The sequence below is a fragment of the Rhinolophus hipposideros genome (genome assembly GCF_964194185.1).
Source record: "Rhinolophus hipposideros genome assembly, chromosome: 23".
Lineage (NCBI taxonomy): Eukaryota > Metazoa > Chordata > Mammalia > Chiroptera > Rhinolophidae > Rhinolophus > Rhinolophus hipposideros.
In genome coordinates, this window is record NC_138069.1 from 705,243 (window position 1) to 725,212 (window position 19,970).

Consider the following 19,970-nt stretch of genomic DNA (forward strand, 5'->3'; position numbering starts at 1 on the left):
TGGGGGGTGGGTGATGAGGGTAAGGGGGATCAAATATATGGTGATGGAAGGAGAACTGACTCTGGGTGGTGAACACACAATGGGATTTATAGATGATGTAATACAGAATTGTACACCTGAAATCTATGTAAATTTACTAACAATTGTCACCCCAATAAATTTAATTAAAAAAAAAGAAAATGCTGAAGTTCTTCTGTTTACTTTGTCTGAAATTTAACAAGAAATTCCTTTCTGCCCCTTAGTTTTCTCACAAGGAAATAAGTATAGCCATAGTAACAACAACAATATTTTTTACTTATATATAGATATTTTGAAGACAAAATGGGATAAATTAAATGCATATGTAATTTGTAATTTCCTAAATTTAATGCCCCCCACTGTGTGGTCAGTGCTTAGTGACTGCACTTGTATGAAGATATGAACTACTCAGTTCAGTAACCCCAGAATAAGTCATCGGGAATGAGCTAGAGCCCAGTGTGCCCCAAAACTTTCTCTGAGTGAGTTCTATTTCAGTGCCACGTAGCCATCAGTGACAGTTTTCCTGATTCACTGGGATTAATGTCTTCATCGAGGGCTCAAAAGGAACATTTCCTTGTCCCCACTGTTCTGCAATCCCACCAGACTGCGGGGCAGGAATTTCCTTCCCTCTGTGCCTGGAATAAGCCTACAATACGAATAGAAAATTAGCATTTGCCTTAAATTTTAACATGAAAATTCCTAGCTGGACAATTTATAGTAAAATTTATGTATTTGCTTGGCTATTGCCTGAGATGGTTACCGAAGACTTTGCCTTCGCCATCCCTGAATACGGCAATAGCATCAGCGACAGACTGACTGTGAGGTTTTAAGAAGTATTTTTTAGCCAGCATAGTGTAGGTTGTTCTTTTTCTGTTTATTCTTATGTAAATCATCAGATTAATTTAATTTTAAAAAATATTTATGTTTTTCTCTTTAACAGGCACTGTTCTCTGTGCTTCTCTAGCATCCCTCTGATCAAGAAGCTTTCCTAGCGAGTTCAGGTGTGCTCTCCCTCAAGAGTGCACACGCCCAAGTGGTTTGTCTGTGGGTGCTGCCCTGTGTCCCAGTGGCCTCACCTCCAGCAGACCCAGGGCCGGGCGCTGGCACCTGTCCTCCAGCTCGTCGGCGAGCTCCCGCAGGGCTCTGCTGTGCTGGGCCAGCCGGCTCTTCCTGTCCCGCAGGATCTGCAGAGTGGCCCGCTCCTCCTGCTCCAGCCGCCTCAGCTGCAGCTGCTCTTCCTGGGCCAGGAAGCCTCGATGCTTCTCAAACTCCAGCCGGAAGCGCTGCCTTTGCATTTCCACTTTCTCCTGGAGTGACACAGTGACCGCCAAAGTCAGGATGGGGACACAGCACCACTTGGCGGCCACCTTCACTAACACAGCCAGGCTGGACGGCCCTGTGTGGCATGCGCCCAGCTCCGCCACTATGAACTGATTGGCTGCATTTATTTCACTTACTGTTTTTTTGTTTTTTTTTTTTAGTGTCAACCTTCACTTATTTAATAGCACCTTTAAAATAAGCATTACTACGTTTAAAATGGTTACAAAATGGTAATACACATTTTAAAAATACAAACTTTAAATAAGTTTAACATAAGTTTGGCTGCATTTTAAAAGCACCCAGAAACCAGAGGCGACTCACGTGAGAGGTGACTTGACCGAGTTTTCCAGCTGAGTGTTGGATTTGGACTTGGGGTCAATGCCCTTTTACATTTCGGTTTCAGCATTATATATATAACATGTGGGAACAGGGCAGTAAGGGCATTAGAATGTAACAGCTACTAAATCCTTGAGTAGAGCCACCAACAGAGCTCTTTCACAAGAGAAATTGCAATTTACTAGTAGAGGAGTCACTAGAATGAGCACTTGTAGAAACAACTGAATTATGAAGAGAGATTAGAGCGACCTGGATTTGTAAATGTGAATGAGAGCAGGCTGAGAAGTTAGAGAAGGTGAACACTCCTAGCACTGAGATCTGGCTCCCTAAGGCCAATGCTCCCTGCAGATCCAAGAAAGAGCTGAGCAGTTCTCAGGCCACTGACTGCCAGTGATCTTCAGGGAATTAATTCTGATTTCGATCCACATTTGATTTCTAAGATTTTTAAATAGACCTAAGGAACACACTGTGACACAGTATTATTATACCTAAATTTTATTTTATTGAGACTTGTATATGGAAAACTATGTCTATCCTGAATGTAAGAGGCGAATTATCCTCCCACAGTCTCTCCACATTTGAACTCCCTAGCCTATTTTTAAACATAACGTCTTGGTTTGATTAAAGAACATAAGCTATCACCTTTTAAAAAATTAACAATAGTTTCCAAATCCCACAAGACTCAACTCCCTCCAGTTTGCCATCTCTCCTTCTTTCTACCACTTTCTAAGCCACTAGATTCATATAATCCTCACCTCTTTAACATGAACCAACTATAAATTCCATAATCTGATCTGAAAGTACAACTCATGTAATTTCTCCCCTATATTTGAGGTTACTGAGGAATGGGGCTGACAACCTTGCCACTGAAAAGGACAGCAGTCATATGTGGGGGTGTGACAGATTGTGTGGAGAGAAGGGGTTTGGTTGCAATTCATCTTTCTCTCACATCATCCTTTTCAGTGCTACAATTATATCTACAGATACAGGAAGCAGAGGGCTTTTATAGAATTTAGAGTTCATTTATTAAACTAAATGCTTGTTGCATTTGGCTCCCATGGATACATTCTCAGTACTAAAGATCATGCAAATTTGCTTGGCTGAGAACAGGAATCTTAGTATCATTTCTACTTTAGAATAACCAGTGGAGGTTTTCAAAAATGGACAACCCAGATCGTAATATGGAGTTTCTGAATTTGTAAATCTGTGGTCAGGTCAGGATCAAATTTAACTAACTTGGATTATTAGTCTGAAAAGAACAAAGCTTATCGATAAATGTTTACCTTTGCATATCAATAGGTAACTACGGAAAATAAGACATCACAAAGACAAATGTAGCAAAAATGGTCCTTATGGAAATATCTGTCTGAAGTAGGATACAGTATAAGACCACATTTCAAAAAAAAGAAGTAAAGAATTAGAAAAACATCAAAAATGATCTGATGTCATCAAAATGGCGGTGTGAGGTGAGCCTCTGTAAAGTTCCCCTGGAATTTACAACTAATCAGACAGCAATAACTCCACAAAAGACTCCCTGCACAGCAGACAGGCAAGACGAACAGGCCCACTACTGAATTCATCTAAAGGTAGAAGAATCGCGGGAGCGGGGGGAAAAGGGAAGGGAGAAGTGCTGAGACGGAGCCACATGGGCGCAGGACGCAGACCTAGCTCAGTGCTCTGAGCTCGCTGCATCCGGGAACTACCCCAGCTGCGGGACAGGGAACAACTTGGACTGCTGGGGCTCCGCTTATGGCCCACAGGGCTTAGGGGGCAGCATATAACATGGCTGAACCCAAAACTCATGGCAGAGACCTCAGAGAAAACACTGAGGGAAGAAGGCTGAAAACGGTGGTTTAAGCCCTCACTGATGAGCAGAGAACTGAAGCCGTAGGCACTGAGACTAGCTGCCCCCTCCCTACCCTCACAGAGATCACCCTGCCCTGACCTGCACGGTGCTAGAAGCGGAACAGAGGCAGAGTCAGATCAAAGGAACAGAATATTTGCTGTTCTGAGAAATGTGGACCGCAGACACAGATTTGCAGCCCAACTAGTTCCAGCAAAGGGAAAGGAGCTGTGGAAGCAGGACTGGCTGTGTTGGTGGTCGCCACCATTGCTCTGGGCCACCTCTCAAAACTCACCCCGCCCCTGGCCCCACCTATCTGGGCGGATCCTTGCAGGAGTAAACAAACTGCTGAACCATATGGGCTCTGAATCTGGTGCAGAAAGAGCTTTGGAACTACAAAAGCTCTCCGCATCCCCACAGGGACGTGGCAACCTATGACCCAGGCGAACTGTTAACAGAGGAGAAGCCCGTCACCCAGGGAATCCCCCAATATGTGAGAAGCTGGAATAGTGCAGAGAAAACATAGCACTACTGTGTGATAGAGGAAAAACAGGCTGCAGTCAGAGAGAAAATAAAACATTCTACCAACAAGTACTGGAAAAAAAAAGAAAGCCCTCTTCCTATCAACCTGTCGCAGAAGCCACTCCTGTAGATGTCTAGGAAGAGAAATAATAAATCAGTAATTGCCATGAATAACCAAGGCAACAAGACAGTTCAAAAAGAAAGTGAAAAGTCTCCAGAAAAGGAACTTAAAGATATGTAAATATGTGACTTAAATGACAGAGAATTCAAGATTGCAGTTCTGAAAAAACTCAACGAGATGCAAGAAAACACAGAAAGGCCATTTAATGAACTCAGAAACGCAATCAAAGAACAACATGAGCATTTTATGAGAGAGATTGAAATTTTAAAAAAGAACCAAATGGAATTTCTGAAGATTAAGAACTCAATAGAAGAAATTAAGAATGAAATAACCAGCTTAGGTAGTAGAGTTGACCAGATGGTGGAAAAGAATCAGTGACATCGAATACAGAAACCTGGAAATTATACAGATGGAAGAAGAAAGAGACGTGAGACTTAAAAGAAATGAAAGAACTCTACAAGAACTTTCTGACTCCACCAAAGAGCAGTATAAGAATAATGGGCATACCAGAAGGAGAAGAAAGAGAGAAGGGAACAGAGAATATATTCAACCATAATTGTTGATGAGAACTTCCCAAACTTGTGGACAGAACTGGATCCTCGAATCCAAGAAGCAAACAGAACACCTAATTACCTCAATGTCAACAGACCTTCTCCAAGGCACATTGTACTAAAGCTGTCTAAAATCAACAACAAAGAAAGAATCCTCAAGGCAGCCAGGGAAAAGAAGACGGTAACCTACAAGGGAAAGCCCATTAGATTATCTCAGATTTTTCAGCAGAAACTCTATAAGCCAGGAGGGAGTGGAACCAAATATTCAAACTATTGAAAGAGAAAAATTATGAGCCAAGAATAATATATCCAGCAAAGATATCCTTTAGATATGAAGGAGGAGTAAGGACCTTTGCAGACATACAGAAGCTGAGGGAATTTTCTAATATATGGCCTGCACTACAAGAAATACTAAAGGAGGCTATTCGACCACCATCAACAGGGACAATTTGTGGCAACACAAAAAGGGGGAGAGTAAAGGCCTGAACCGGAATATAAAAATGGAGAAAGTGCTGAAGAAAACGGAATACTCTAAATATCACACTTTCTTTTACATAAACTTAAGGGTAACCACTCAAAAAAAAATTCAGAACTGAAATATATACTGTAATAAAAGAAGAAACAGAGGGAAACATCATAGAATACCACCACACAGAAATAATAGACAACAAAAAGGCAAAGAAACAATGTAGAAACACCCTTACTAGAAAACTAAGGACAGAATGACAGGAAATCCTCACATATCAATAATCACCCTAAATGTAAATGTACTGAACTCACCAATAAAAAGGCACAGAGTAGCAGATTGGATCAAAAAACTAAACCCAACCATATGCTGTCTCCAAGAGACACATCTCAGCTACAAGGACAAGCATAGACTCAAAGTGAAAGGGTGGAAATTGACACTCCAAGCAAATGGTACCCAGAGAAAATAAGGTGTAGCCATAATGATATCAGATGAAACAGACTTCAGGGTGAAAAAGATAACAAGAGACAAAAGTGGACATTTCATAATGGTAAAGGGGACTATACAACAAGAAGATATAACAGTCATCAATATTTATGCCCCCAATCAGGGAGCACCAAAATATACCAAGCAACTACTAACAGAACTAAAGGGCGAAATTGACCAAAACACAATTATACTAGGGGACTTAAATACATCATTGACAGCTATGGATAGATCATCGAAACAGAAAATAAATTACGAAATAGCAGCCTTAAATGACACATTAGATGAAATGGACATAATTGACATATATAGAACACTTCATCGTAAAACATCAGACTATACATTCTTTCGCGTGTACATGGAACATTCTCAAGGTTAGACCATACATTGGGACATAAAATCAGCCTCAGCAAATTTAAGAAGATTGAAATCATACCGAGCATATTCTCTGATCACAAAGCTTTGAATATGATATCAACTACAAAAAGAAAGCAGGAAAAAACACAAATACATGGAGATTAAACAACATACTTTTAAAGAACGACTGGGTCAAAAAAGAAATTAGAGGAGAGATCAAAAAATACATAGAAACAAATGACAATGAAAATACATCCTACCAAAATTTTTGGGATGCAGCAAAAGCAGTTTGAAGAGGGAAATTTATATCATTACAGGCCTATCTCAAGAAACAAGAAAAATCCCAAATAAATAACCTCAGGTTACACCTTAAAAAACTAGAAAAAGAAGAACAAGCGAAACCCAAGGTCAGCAGAAGAAAGGAAATAACAAAAATCAGAGCAGAACTAAATGAAATAGAGAACAAAAAGACAATAGAAAAAATTAATGTGACAAAAAGCTGGTTCTTTGAAAAGATTAACAAAATCGACAAACCCTTGGCTAGACTCACTAAGATAAAAAGAGAGAAGACACTAATTAACAAAATCAGAAATGAAAAAGGGGAAGTTATCACGGACACCACAGAAATACAAAGGATCATCCAAGAATACTATGAAGGACTATATGCCACCAAATTTAATAACTTAGAAGAAATGGACAAGTTCTTAGAAACATATAGCCTTCGAAGGCTGAATCATGAAGAACTGGACAATCTTAACAGGCCGATCACCAGTAACGAAATTGAATCAGTCATCAAAAACCTTCCCCAAATCAAAAGTCCTGGACCAGATGGCTTCACCAGTGAATTCTACCAAACCTTCAAAGAGGATCTAATACCAATCCTGCTCAAACTCTTCCAAAAAATTGAAGAAGAGTCAGTACTCCCTAACTCATTTTATGAGGCCAACATTACCCTGATACCAAAACCTGGTAAGGACAACACAAAAAAAGAAAACCACAGACCTATATCTCTCATGAATACAGATGCTAAAATCCTAAACAAAATTCTAGCAAATCGAATACAACAATGCATTAAAAAGATTATTCATCACGACCAAGTGGGGTTCATCCCCGGGGCACAAGGATGGTTCAACATTCGCAAATCCATCAATGTGATACATCACATAAACAAAATAAAGGACAAAAATCACATGATTCTATCAATTGATGCAGAAAAAGCATTTGATAAGATACAACATCCATTTATGATTAAAACACTTACTAAAATTGGTATAGAAGGAAAATACCTCAACATAATAAAGGCCATATACGACAAGCCCTCAGCTAATCTCATAATTAATGGTGAAAAGCTGAAGCCCTTTGCTCTATGTTCAGGAACACAACAAGGTTGTCCCCTATCACCTCTGCTTTTCAACATAGTGTTGGAAGTCCTCGCCAGAGCTATCAGGCAAGAGAAAGAAATAAAAGGCATCCAAATTGGGAATGAAGAAGTGAAATTGTCACTCTTTGCAGATGACATGATGCTATATATAGAAAACCCTAAAGACTCCACCAAAAAGCTATTAGAAACAATCAATGAATACAGTAAAGTTGCTGGCTACAAAATCAACGTACAAAAGTCCATTGCTTTCCTATATACCAACAATGAAATCTCAGAAAAAGAGATAGAAGAAACAATTCCTTTTGCAATTGCAGCAAAAAGAATAAAATACCTAGGAATAAACTTAACCAAGGATGTGAAGGATTTATATGCTGAAAACTATAAGACATTTTTGAAAGAAATTGAAGAAGACACAAAGAAATGGAAAGACATTCCGTGCTCATGGATTGGAAGAATCAACATAGTTAAAATGGCCATATTACCCAAAGCCATATACAGATTTAATGCAATCCCCATTAAAATCCCAATGGCATTTTTTAAAGAAATAGAACAAAAAATCATCAGATTTGTTTGGAACCACAAAAGACCCCAAATAACCAAAGCAATATTTAAAAAAAAAGAACAATACTGGAGGTATCACACTCCCTGATTTTTGCTTGTACTACAGGGCTACAATGATCAAAACAGCTTGGTATTGGCGGAAAAACAGACACATAGACCAATGGAATAGAATTGAGAACCCAGAAATAAAACCACATATATATGGACAGATAATTTTTGACAAAGAAGTTAAAAACATACAATGGAGGAAAGACAGCCTCTTCAATAAATGGTGCTGGCAGAATTGGATAGCCATGTGCAAAAGAATGAAACTGGACTGCTATCTGTCACCATGTACCAAAATTAATTCAAAATGGAACAAAGACGTAAGCATAAGACCTGACACAATAAACTGTATTGAAGAAAACATAGGTACTAAACTTATGGACCTTGGGTTCAAAGAGCATTTTATGAATCTGACTCCAAAGGCAATGGAAGTAAAAACTGAAATAAACGCATGGGATTACATGAAACTGAAAAGCTTCTGCACAGCAAAAGAAACTATTGACAAAATAATGAGGCGACCAACTGAATGGGAGATTTTCGCAAACAGTTCCTCTGATAAGGGGCTAATATCCAAAATATACAAGGAACTCATGAAACTCAACAACAATAAAACAAACAACCCAATTGAAAAATGGACAGAGGACCTGAGGAGACATTTCTCCAAAGAGGATATACAAATGGCAAATAGACATATGAAAAAATGCTCAACATCGCTAATCATCAGAGAAATGCAAATGAAAACCACAATGAGATATCACCTCACCCCAGTCAGAATGGCTTTCATCATCAAAACAAATAGTAACAAGTGTTGGAGAGGCTGTGGAGAAAAAGGAACTCTCATACACTGTTGGTGGGAATGCAGACTGGGGCAGCCGCTATGGAAGGCAGTGTGGAGGTTCCTCAAGAAATTACGAATAGAATTACCATATGACCCAGCAATCGCTCTCCTGGGTATCTACCCCAAAAATATAAAAGCATTTCTCTATAGAGACACGTGTACGCCAATGTTCATTGCAGCTTTGTTTATGGTGGCCAAGACATGGAAACAACCAAAATGTCCTTCGATAGATGAATGGATAAAGAAGTTGTGGTACATATACACAATGGAATACTATTCGGCATTAAGGAAAGATGATATAGGAGCATTTGTGACAACATGGATGGATCTTGAGAGTATAATGCTAAGTGAAATAAGTCAGACAGAAAAAGCAGAGAACCCTATGATTTCACTGATATGTGGTATATAAACCAAAAAGAACAAGACAAACAAATGAGAAAGAAAATCTCATAGACACATACAATAATTTAGTGGTTACCAGAGGGTAAGGAGGTGGGGGGTGGGTGATGAGGGTAAAGGGGATCAAATATATGGTGATGGAAGGAGAACTGACTCTGGGTGGTGAACACACAATGCGATTTATAGACGATGTATGCAGAATTGTACACCTGAAATCTATGTAAATTTACTAACAATTGTCACCCCAATAAATTTAATTAAAAAAAAAGTACATAAAAAAAAGAATGGTAAAATTCTATAAAATAAATTCTCTACATGGTATAATATCTTATATAAATATATTTCACAGATATTTTCTATACATAGTTTCTCAATCTAGATAGATCCTATTTGATTTTTGACCAGATTATTCTTTGTTGTGAATGGGGGGGCGGAAATTGTACAGTTTTAGCAGTATTCATGGCCTCTACGCTTTAGATGCCAGTAGCACCCTTACACTTCCCCAATTGTGACAAGAAAAAATACCTATAACTATTGCATAATCTCTCTTGGATGGCAAAATCACCCCGGCTGAGAACCATTCTGTGTGTGTGTGTGTGTGTGTGTGTGTGTGTACCCGCGAGCACAAATGGGTTGGAGAAACAAAGCGCCGATGAAGTACAAAAGAGTGAACGTGTATGTGGCTGAAAGGAGGCTGAAAGTTCACATATCCTCTCTTGGTAAGATAAATGCCTTCTAGCTAAATTTCATCTGCATCAGTGCTATGAAATGTTTATTATTCATTCATCCAACAAATACATTTTTAAACTCGTAGTGGCAGTCTGAGACTCTGCTCTAGATACCAGGGAAGGTCAAGCTCAGCAAAGTTGTTTATGGTTCGGGTTTCTGTAGTGTTAGAAATACGAAGAACACTGATGTCTAATATAACTGGAGGGGGTGGGATTACCTAGGACGGCACTGAGATGTTTTTCTTGAGCACCTGTGTAGACGGAACAAATGTGCTGGCACAGGGAAAATAGCTGAAGAATGATTTAATGACCCAAGTTTGGAACCTTCCAAAGCCCCAATATTCTCGTACCTTCCAAATGACAGTTTTCTTCACCACACTAGCCTCCTGTGTGAAAACCTCCTGCATCTCTTTCCTCACCAGTTCCAGGGCCATCTGGAGCTTTGCCTGTTTGAGAAGAGATGCTCAGACCATTACAGACATGCTCATTCAGTACCAACACCGACCAGGTGAAATCAGGGGCTTCTAAGGTCGCCTAAAACAGGCCCTGGTGAGCTAGCAAACATGCCCAACCTCATTAGAAACTAAGTCAAGCATAAATACACTTTTAAATGTTAATCCAGACATAATCAAAGGTTTATTTCAAAGTATGCTCATTATGGTATCATATAAAATAGTAACTAACTATCATGTTAAAAGTAGAGGATGAGAAAACTTTATTTCATATTAAAGAATGAAATTAAAATAAAGTGCTGTTGAACATTTAATAACAAGAAATGCTCACAATTATAAAGTCAATTAAAATAAGTATATTTTATGCAATGTGACACCGATTTTGAAAAAAATGTGCTTGTGATGAATATATAAAAACTAGTCAGAGGTCAATGAAAATGTTCAGTAGATGAAATCTCATTTACTAGTGCTTGGTTGAAAAGCGATGCTATTTCTTACATCTATATATTTCAACTCCTTAAAATTATGTATTATTTTATAGTCATAAGTGTTTATTTTTATTAGGACAGAAGAAACCATGCAAGTTAGTATTTATTCAATGAAAAAGAAATACAGAATGTTGTAAATCTTACAAGAAATAAAAAAATAATTTAATGGAAACTAAAGCTGTTTTGAAATCTAGGACTCCTGCTAGAGCTAAACACATATCTTATTTGCAGAAAGCACACACAAAGATACACATACACACATTTTTAAACCCTACCCAAAGTCATTTATAAGTCTTAGGAAAAAAAAATTCTTTCTAGTCATTCACAAGTCCTACATACCAATTATTTTTAAAAAGAGACTTTTATAACGTAATGCTCATAAAAAGAGCAGTAGGATTCATGGAGGATTTAACATGATCATGGAAGTGGCATTTGCTTTAGTGTTTGCAAGGAACAGAACACACTAACATGTAGAGAGACAGAAACTCCCTCAGGTGGGAGAAATTGTGAGTAAAAGCAAGGATCTGACTAGGGCGTGGCATGCTTGGGGACAAGTGATTAGGTTAGTTTTGCTGGATCTCATGGCCAGTTAAGGCAGCAGCTTTAGAAACAGGATATAGAACCCTAGGAAGTCTAGACTGACAGGCTAAGAAGTTTGGCAGGTATTTATTCGGTATTTAATTGAAAGACTACTAAAATGTGTACAGAACTTCTCTAGAAATAGTCCACTTAGTTATCCTCTGTGCAGTGCCTTCTGGATAAAAAGAAGGCAGAAACATTTTGCAAAAGTCTAGGCAGAAAGAGCTAGCACCTGAAGTTTGTAGATGACAAGCAAAACTAAAAAGAAAAACTAAGACTGCTATGTCCAGGTCGGTCTGGAGGGAAGTTCAGGGGGTAAATATTCCCAACTGATTCAAAACAATAAAACTAAGTTTAGAAAATAATGAACATTTTAAGAAAGTTAATATTTACAATTTATTTCATTGTGATATATAAATATGTCAGCAGGTTAAACAGGACTTTGACCTTCGTTGTGCTGGTAGCTGTCCCAGATGTTGGAAACTTCAATGGGTTCAGAATATGTCCAAGACTATTCTTCTAAAGGCTTCACACATGTCCCTTTTGGGGGCCTGATCCTCACACCAGGCATCTCTTCATGGAAGATGCTCAAAGCTAAGTCCCAGGATGTGAACTGAATAAAGACCTGGCCGTGCGCTTAGCACCTGGATGCTGACTTCAGAGCCGTGTGCCCACTCAGACGGCTGTTCTTCACTGATGCTCAAGCCCCAAGGTTGTTTTGGTAACAGTGTTACTCAACGTAGAGATACGCACTATGCAGAAGCAAGGTACTATGCCAGTGACAGCTGTTAGGAAGCATTCACTAAAGATGCTCTCCTGGAACCAAGAATCAAGTACGACGCAGCCCTGTACACAGAGCTCTAGCTATGGGGCCCAGACCATCAGGCTCGGGAAAACCAGACCAGCCGGAGAGGACAGGACCAGGAAGGCTACGTGGGCCAGAGGGGCCAGTACAGGCATGTGCCTCAGAGCTCCCTCACAGGGGTTCCGAGGGGGCTACCGCGAACCCAAGGCGTGGAGCCCAGACCCCAGTGCGCGCTGTGCCGGCGGGCGCGGGGGGCGCGTGGGCAGTGCAGACCAGCTGCTGGCACTGGCCTTGCGTCCTGGCAGCTGACCCAGCACCTCCGCTCAGCCACTCGCGTCAGAGGGCACTTCCAGGGCACTTCCTCCCGCCCGCCCGCGGAGCGCGGCTCACCTGGTTGTGCCGGGCGGCCTCCTGCAGCGGCGCCGTGCGGTGGCCCCTGTGCTCCGGCTCGGTGTCGCACATCCAGCACAGGGGCGCCTGGTCGTCCTCACAGAAGCGGCTCAGCTCCTGGCCGTGGCGCGCGCACTGCGCCCCCGCCAGCCCCGCGCCCAGCCCCAGCTGCCGCACGCGGTCCACCAGGCTGGCCAGCTGCCGGTTGGGCCGGAAGCCCTCCCGCGCGAAGGGCCCGCGGCACTGCGGACACGCGTAGAGGCCGCCCTGCGCGCTGTCGGACTTGTCGCAGAATTCGGAGATGCAGCGCAGGCAGAAGCTGTGGCCGCAGTCCACGCTGACCGGCTCCTGGAGGAAGTCCAGGCACACGGGGCACCGTGCCTCTTCGCGCAGCAGCTGGCCGGGCGCCCCCGAGGCCATGCCCGCGCTGCGCCGTCTCCCTGCCGTCTGCACTCGGGAGGGGCCCTGCCTGAGGACCAGCGGGCAGGGGCCCCTCTTATCAGCAAGCTGGGGTCCAGGCCAAGGGAGCCACTCCCGGTGAAAAGTGACAAAGCAGATGCCCTTGGCCCCCAGGGCCAATGAGCGCTCCAGTTCTCCAGCGTCTAGTATCTGGAGCCCCTCACTGCGCGCCCTAATGCAGGCTCTGCTCCTGTTTTCACCGCCTGCTAATGTGGAGAAGTGCTCAGCTTCTCCCTTTCGCTGTGTCCGCACTGCCCCATGGTCTCTCCATCCTTGTCTGCAGAAAGCGTTCTTAAATTCTTTTTCCAAACCTCTGTTTTCCTGCCTCTTGTTAATTAGCTCATGATAAAGAAATGAGTAGATGAGTTGAAGGAGACATGCCCAAATGTGTGTGTGTGTGTGTGTGTGTGTGTGTGTGAGAGAGAGAGAGAGAGAGAGAGAGAGAGAGAGAGAGAGAGAGAGAGAGAGAGAGAGAGAGAGAGAGAGAGAGAGAGATCTGGCCATTGGGGTTCTGAGCTATGGCCTGATGGGAGAGTGACTGCAAGCTGCAGGCCAGAGGGGGCTATGTGAGCAGAAATGTGAGAGGGCACAGAGCTTGTGGCTAGCTACAGTGGAGAGGTGGGATGTGCCCAGCCCCCAGCCCCGCGCAAGCTGGTGAGTATCCACATGAGGATGACTGACAGCAGAGAAAGCCCCAGTGACAGGCGGGGCCAGATGACTCAGGTCCTTATAGCTCCACTCCTGAGGTTTGTGGGTCCTTATTCTGAGGATGAGGGCTTCGAGCTTTGGCAGAGGACAGAGTCTATAGGGTTTGAGGCCTTCCGTCTAAAGGTTAAGTGGATAATGAAGACAGATAGATTCTTTGAGAACATAGACAGGTATGAGCAAAACACAAGGTTAGAAGAGAAAGCAAAAGCACAGAGTGCTCCATGACAGGAAAGTGTGCCCTGGCTGAAGACCATGCCACTTGCCAGCTGAGGCACTTCAGAGGAGCTCTGTTAACTCTCTGTGCCCCATTTCCTGTGACCTCTGAGGACAGTGCTGGGCCATTCAGGACTAAGTAGGCCAACAGGCATCACACATTTGCTACAGGGGCCGGCATGTATTAAGTAGGTGTATATTTAATTAAAGACAAAGAGAAGGTGTAGCCAAATGAATGGCAGAAGGGTAGTGGGACAAAATGTAAGGGACATGAGGACCGGGGGATGCTTTTCCTGCTTTTTTCAGTTGTGTATCCCCAGGACCTTGAAGAGTCCCTGGCACATACAGGCACCCAATAAATACTGGTGGAACAAATAAGTGAACAAACAAATGAACAGAAGCAGCACAGTTTATCCTAGAAGCTAATGGAGGAGAGAATTTCAAAGGTGACCATATAATGTCAAATGTGAGATCCATATTTTTCTACATCTTACTCGTATGTATATGATTATGCTTTTTATTGCTGTGACTCTGGGAGATGCTAGAACATGTTTCTATTTTATTCAGAGACATAAAGCAGTGCATTTGCTCAAGTGTATGGATGGAGTAATAGCACGGCTCCCTTGAATGAAGATTCCCTAGTGTCTAGGAGGCTAAGAGGGAGTAAGGCTTCTGCTGTGGGGATCACAGTGGTTTTTTAGGAGGGTGAGGTGAGTGGTGAGCTGATGTCAGATGGCAGGTCTTCCCTGGCTGGTTCTGGGACCACTGAGCTCTGTTCTGTCCCTGGCATTGGAAGGCCGGGATGGAGGTCAAAGTCATTGTTCTTAGAAATCCCATTTCCCTTACAGGCCCTCCCCTCCCACGCAGGAGGCAGTGGACTGTGGTATAACTAGATGCTATTTATTTACAGACAGTATGTGAAGGGCCTCCCCAGGCACTTTCTTATTTAGTAGGTTTGGTCTGACTTAAAGTTATGCTTTCTCATGACCTTTCTTCAGGGGTGAATAAAACACCTCTGTGTATGTGCTGATAAAACCACATTTGGGCCCCCCACCCTCACCATGACTTTGAACTCTGACTCATGTGCAGGTTGATTAGTTCCAAACCTTTTAGCTACCCCCAATGGGCCATGCCATCCCCTTCTCCATCAGTGGCCTGCGTTCTTGACAATATGTGGTCCTTCATCCTGACCTTCTCCCTCTCACCCTTCCTAACATCTCTGTCATCGTGGTTTTGGGCTCCTGAAGGTGTCTCCTGGAGGCATCCGTGTTCTCTGATAGCCTGAATCCTTTCCACCAAGGCTCTCAGGGCTCCCTGGCCATACCCTTTGCCTCAGTTTTAGGGATTCCTGCTCTATTAGCCCCAAGCTCAGCTCAGTCCAAAGTGAAAGAAAAGAAAAAGAAAACACCCATCCCAAACCTCAAAAGCAACAGCCACTGACACAGCGTTTTCCTTCCTGCTTGTGGTTTTCCAAAAGATGTCTGTTGGTTTTCATTTCAGCAGTTGTGCTTGCCTTTTTACTGTTTCTTTTTCAATGAGTCCCTGAGCCAAGGTCACCTAAGTCCTCTGTGCATACAGCCTCAGCTTTCCCTGAGGGCCCACGCCCAGGCACTTCTGTGCCTTGGTGGGAGGCATTCGGAGGCAGAGAGTGAAGCACAGAATGTTTCCCAGGACAAGGGAGAGCCCAGGGTCTCTGAGACTCTGCAGGCTTTGGGAGAAGCGCTTCCCAGGCACAGGAGGGCATCAGCACATGTGCCTTAACAAAGGCAGACTTTGTAGTGAGGTTATGTTAAAGAGTGTTTACATTACAATTTTCTGTGAAGTCATTTAACGGATTCAAGGACAAGAATATATCTTGTTCATATTTTTATTGCAAAATCCTTTTATTCTGGGCCTGCACAGCATAAAGGGCACTATAGGTTCTGGAATAAATTAACAAATGCAATGTCCCATGTGACATTTGCAGGCACTCTCTGAAGGAGGTGTCGTACACGCCATCCGTGTCTTAGTCATGAGAAACTTGAGGTGTGAACAAATGCAGGGGCCCAGTCTTCACTCCAATTCGAGTCTGTGTTCCATGCTGCTGCTGCTGTGCACACCAGCACAGGAACGGTCCTCCTCCTGCAGGACCGTAGATGCTTTTGGGAGCCGGGCACCAAGTGTCAGGCTCAAATGCCCAGCTATTGAAACCTGACATCACCCATACGAACATTTACTCATTTCTCTTGGTGCCCATTTGAGTCTGATTCCACTAAGATAGCACCAGCAATGCCCGGTGCTTTGAAAACAGTGCACTGTGGTGAAAGACACACGGATTTGAAGCTGAAACAGACCTGTATGCAAACGCCGGTGCTCTGATATGCCCCTGTGTGCCCCTGGTGGGTGAAACAGGTCCTTTTACAAGGCTTATGTGGGATGTGATGCACCGTGAGTCTGGCATCTAATATGCAGTCAACAAATGCTTGTCTCGTCCCTCACGACCCAGCTGCGTAATGCAGCTGAAAGAAAGGGAGGAAAGTGAAAATCTTTGGGGATGTATCTGTTCAATGTGTGCAGGACTAGTTGTTCTGATGTCCCCATATCTTCATTGTGTGTGCCCTATGGGGATGTTTTCTTCCTAATTAGGTGCCAGCAGGTTTATGAAGACAACAATAAATGATCTGCGAATTTCAAGATGCAGCTGTCAAGAAAAGAGTAATCATTTATCCCTAGATAGGTCATTTATCTTCCGTGGCTAGTTTCAATTATTTTACCAGGTTTATTCAGTTACTTGATTGTAGGTAGTGGTTTTAAATTATAAACAACCATTTTGCCCAGGTTTGTACTTGGGCATAAAGGAATTCTAAGAAATGCAGTATCATCCATCACTGGATTGCAAAGGTAACACAAAGCATACCTTATACTCATTACAGCCCCAGCACATCATATAAATACAGAGAACTCACTAAGCAATGAGATACAATGTTTGGATAATTGTCATTCTTACTGTATAGGAAAATTAAAATAAAGATAAAATTATGAAAACAATTACAGAAATCATTTCGATTGCTAGACTTAGAATTCTGTCTCTATCACACATCAAGTTCCCAGCAGCAGTGAACAATTAGAATGGTGTTTGAAACAGGTGGTGACTCTTCTTTGAAAATAAAGTCTATAATTAATGCATCCTGGAAAAATCCCTGCTCTCTGTCCCTCTGCGGAGGCAATATCTATACTGGCAAAGGTGAATTTAAATTTTGTCAAAAAACTGTGTCCCAAAGTTAACTCAAAAGAACTTTTGTGTATGAGATCATAAAATCACATTTTTGAAACAATTTGGATGTCCTCCCTATCTACCAAATAATTTCCCTATATAGTAACTAACCAAGTGATAATTCCCTGTGCTTGAACATCAAACAGAAGTTTTAGAATGTCTTATTTTTCATTGAAGCAAAATATATTTTCCTAAAGGCTCCATTTATTAATGACATTTCTACTTTTATGGTTAAATAGAGCAATTTTAATTCCTCTCGTAAAACTATGTAATTCCTCCTTTAAAATCATCCATGTTTAACTTCTCCAAATCGGATGGAATGTCTCTACTTCTTTCCCATTCCTTTCCTCTTGGCATGATTCTAAAAGCCCACAGCATTCTCCACCGAGCACACCCCACCTTATCTCGGAGCTTCTCAAGCACACTGCTCAAAAGCTAAAGCAGTGTGCTCCAGGAAGCCTGCAGATAAGCGCTCTGTCCCCATGCTCACCCAGTGACTTCTATGGACTTAAATACACTTCCTTCTCCTTCATTATTTGTAAACAAGTATATCTGGTATGGCAGGGTTCTACCACTCCCTGTGCCCAGAGAAGCAAGAGATTATATACATATATGTGTATATATATATATATATATATATATGATGGAAAAGGGGCCACATGTTAAACCTGACAAGCTCAGGAGACTGAAAATAACCACATAGGATGGTGTGAACATAAAAATTCCTAACTAAGGTGTGCCATGGAGGGGAACTCACATCCTTCCTTAACAAAGGTCAATCTTTACCTTAAGTGAGCCCATCTGTCCTCTTTTTGCATCTAAGATAACATACGCTTGGAATGTCAGAGTAATTCATCTTTCTCCAGACCCCCAAGGGGGCATAACCCACCACATAGAGCAGGAAACTACAAAATCCTTTATTGTTATCTTGTTCCCTAAATACTATTTCTGTGTGCTGTAAAATGCTATTAACTACCCTGTACCCACCAATGTAAAAGAAATGTGTGTCTCTCCATTTTGCTTTTTATCGAATCCCAGAGATTTCCCTGCTTTGCTTTCTCCCACCCCCTTAATCTACAACCAATGGATTTCATGTAACTCTCCTCCTTTGATTCTAATGTATAAAATGAGTTGCAAAATGGCCATTTTCTGGAGCATTTTCTCAATTTGTTGAGACCTTGCTTCCCAGAAATTGTCGTCAGTTTGGCTCAAATAAACTCTTATAACCTTTCTCTTAGGCCGGATGGCTTTTCGTGGAATATATATTACATATATACGTGTACATATAATTATATATATATATATATATATATATAGTGTGTGTATATATATATACACACACACACACACAAATATGGCCTTTCAATCCACACTTTCTAGGTGGAACTCAAGGTGCCATAGTGACCTTGAACAAATCACGTCCTTCCTAGGCCTCAGATTCCATATGTGCAGATGGATGTAGAGCTGTTGTGAAGCTGAGATCAAGGCACTGTGATTCCAACTAAATACATACTCAAGACTTGTTGGCTATATTATTGCAATAAAATTATCATTATTTTGCATTTACAATGAATTTAGGTTGTTATTATAATGAAATATCTCTTCTCTTAAATTGAAATGACTTAACAACAGTAGATTAGTTTTAAAATTGTCCTTAAATATATTATTTTTCAAACAACACATGTATAGTGATAAATAATTACATAATTTAAAATTTTTCTGTGTTGCGATAAATGAATTAATCATATGCTTATGAAGAAAACTTAAAAACCAGCTGTACTGGGAAACACAAAAAGGAATTTTAAAACACCATTTCTAGATGAAAATTTGAATATTTAAGAATATCTGTAGCGGCGGCCAGATGACTCAGTTAGTTAGAGTACATGCTCTTAAGAAAAAAGTCTCCAGTTAGACTCCCACACGGGTTGGTGGGCTGTGGCCCCCGCAACTAGATTGAAAACGGCGACTGGACTTGGAGCTGAGCTGCGCCCTCCACAACACAGAAGGACAACAGCTTGACTGGGATCTGATGGGTCTTGGGAAAAACACACTGTTCCCCAATAAGGTCTTGGAAATACACACTGTTCCCCTTCTGCAATAAAAAAATATTTTGAAAAAGGAATATCTATAAACTGTTTTTGTGTGATACATATAAATTGATTCTTATTTTTCACACAAAATTACAATTCTTAATTAATATGTAACAAACTTTACTGAAATACATTTATGATGTTCTAAATGAGGAGTTAATAACAGGATTTTTGCTGCACTAGGAAAGAAAATGCACAACAAATGCCCATAATTGAACATTCCTTAGGCTATATTGCATATCAGAAGCCATGGTGCTCATGAGAAATAAAAGGGTATTGGAAAAAATTTCCAAGCTATGGTACACATTTGTAGGTTTATCTAAGAGTTTACATCATTAACCCCATTTGAAACTTAGATAAGTAATCCATGCTTTGTAATTTACATATTTCATGATACGTGTTTTTCATCATCATTAACCACTTCACTCTTAGAGGGGCTGTTTATCCACCTTTCCTCTCACCTCTTCTTGCCACGTAGAAGAGACAATTTCCCCTGTCACCAACCGCCACGACTTGCTCTTGCTGGCCACCTGACTCGTGAAGCTGACACCTTCTGGTCAT

General features: G+C 41.6%; 1 protein-coding gene across 1 annotated transcript in view; it reads right to left on the minus strand.

Moving 5' to 3' along the window:
• Nucleotides 1-13,106, minus strand: part of TRIM58 (tripartite motif containing 58) — a gene marked incomplete at its 5' end in the record, with an annotated part of 35,948 nt that extends 22,842 nt beyond the window's left edge. Inside the window, 3 exons of the mRNA XM_081035845.1 lie at nucleotides 1,095-1,325; nucleotides 10,323-10,418; nucleotides 12,687-13,106. Of these exons, the coding sequence (XP_080891971.1) occupies nucleotides 1,095-1,325; nucleotides 10,323-10,418; nucleotides 12,687-13,106 (747 nt within the window). The remainder of the gene's footprint in view (nucleotides 1-1,094; nucleotides 1,326-10,322; nucleotides 10,419-12,686) is intronic.
• Between the last annotated feature and the right edge of the window lie 6,864 nt (nucleotides 13,107-19,970).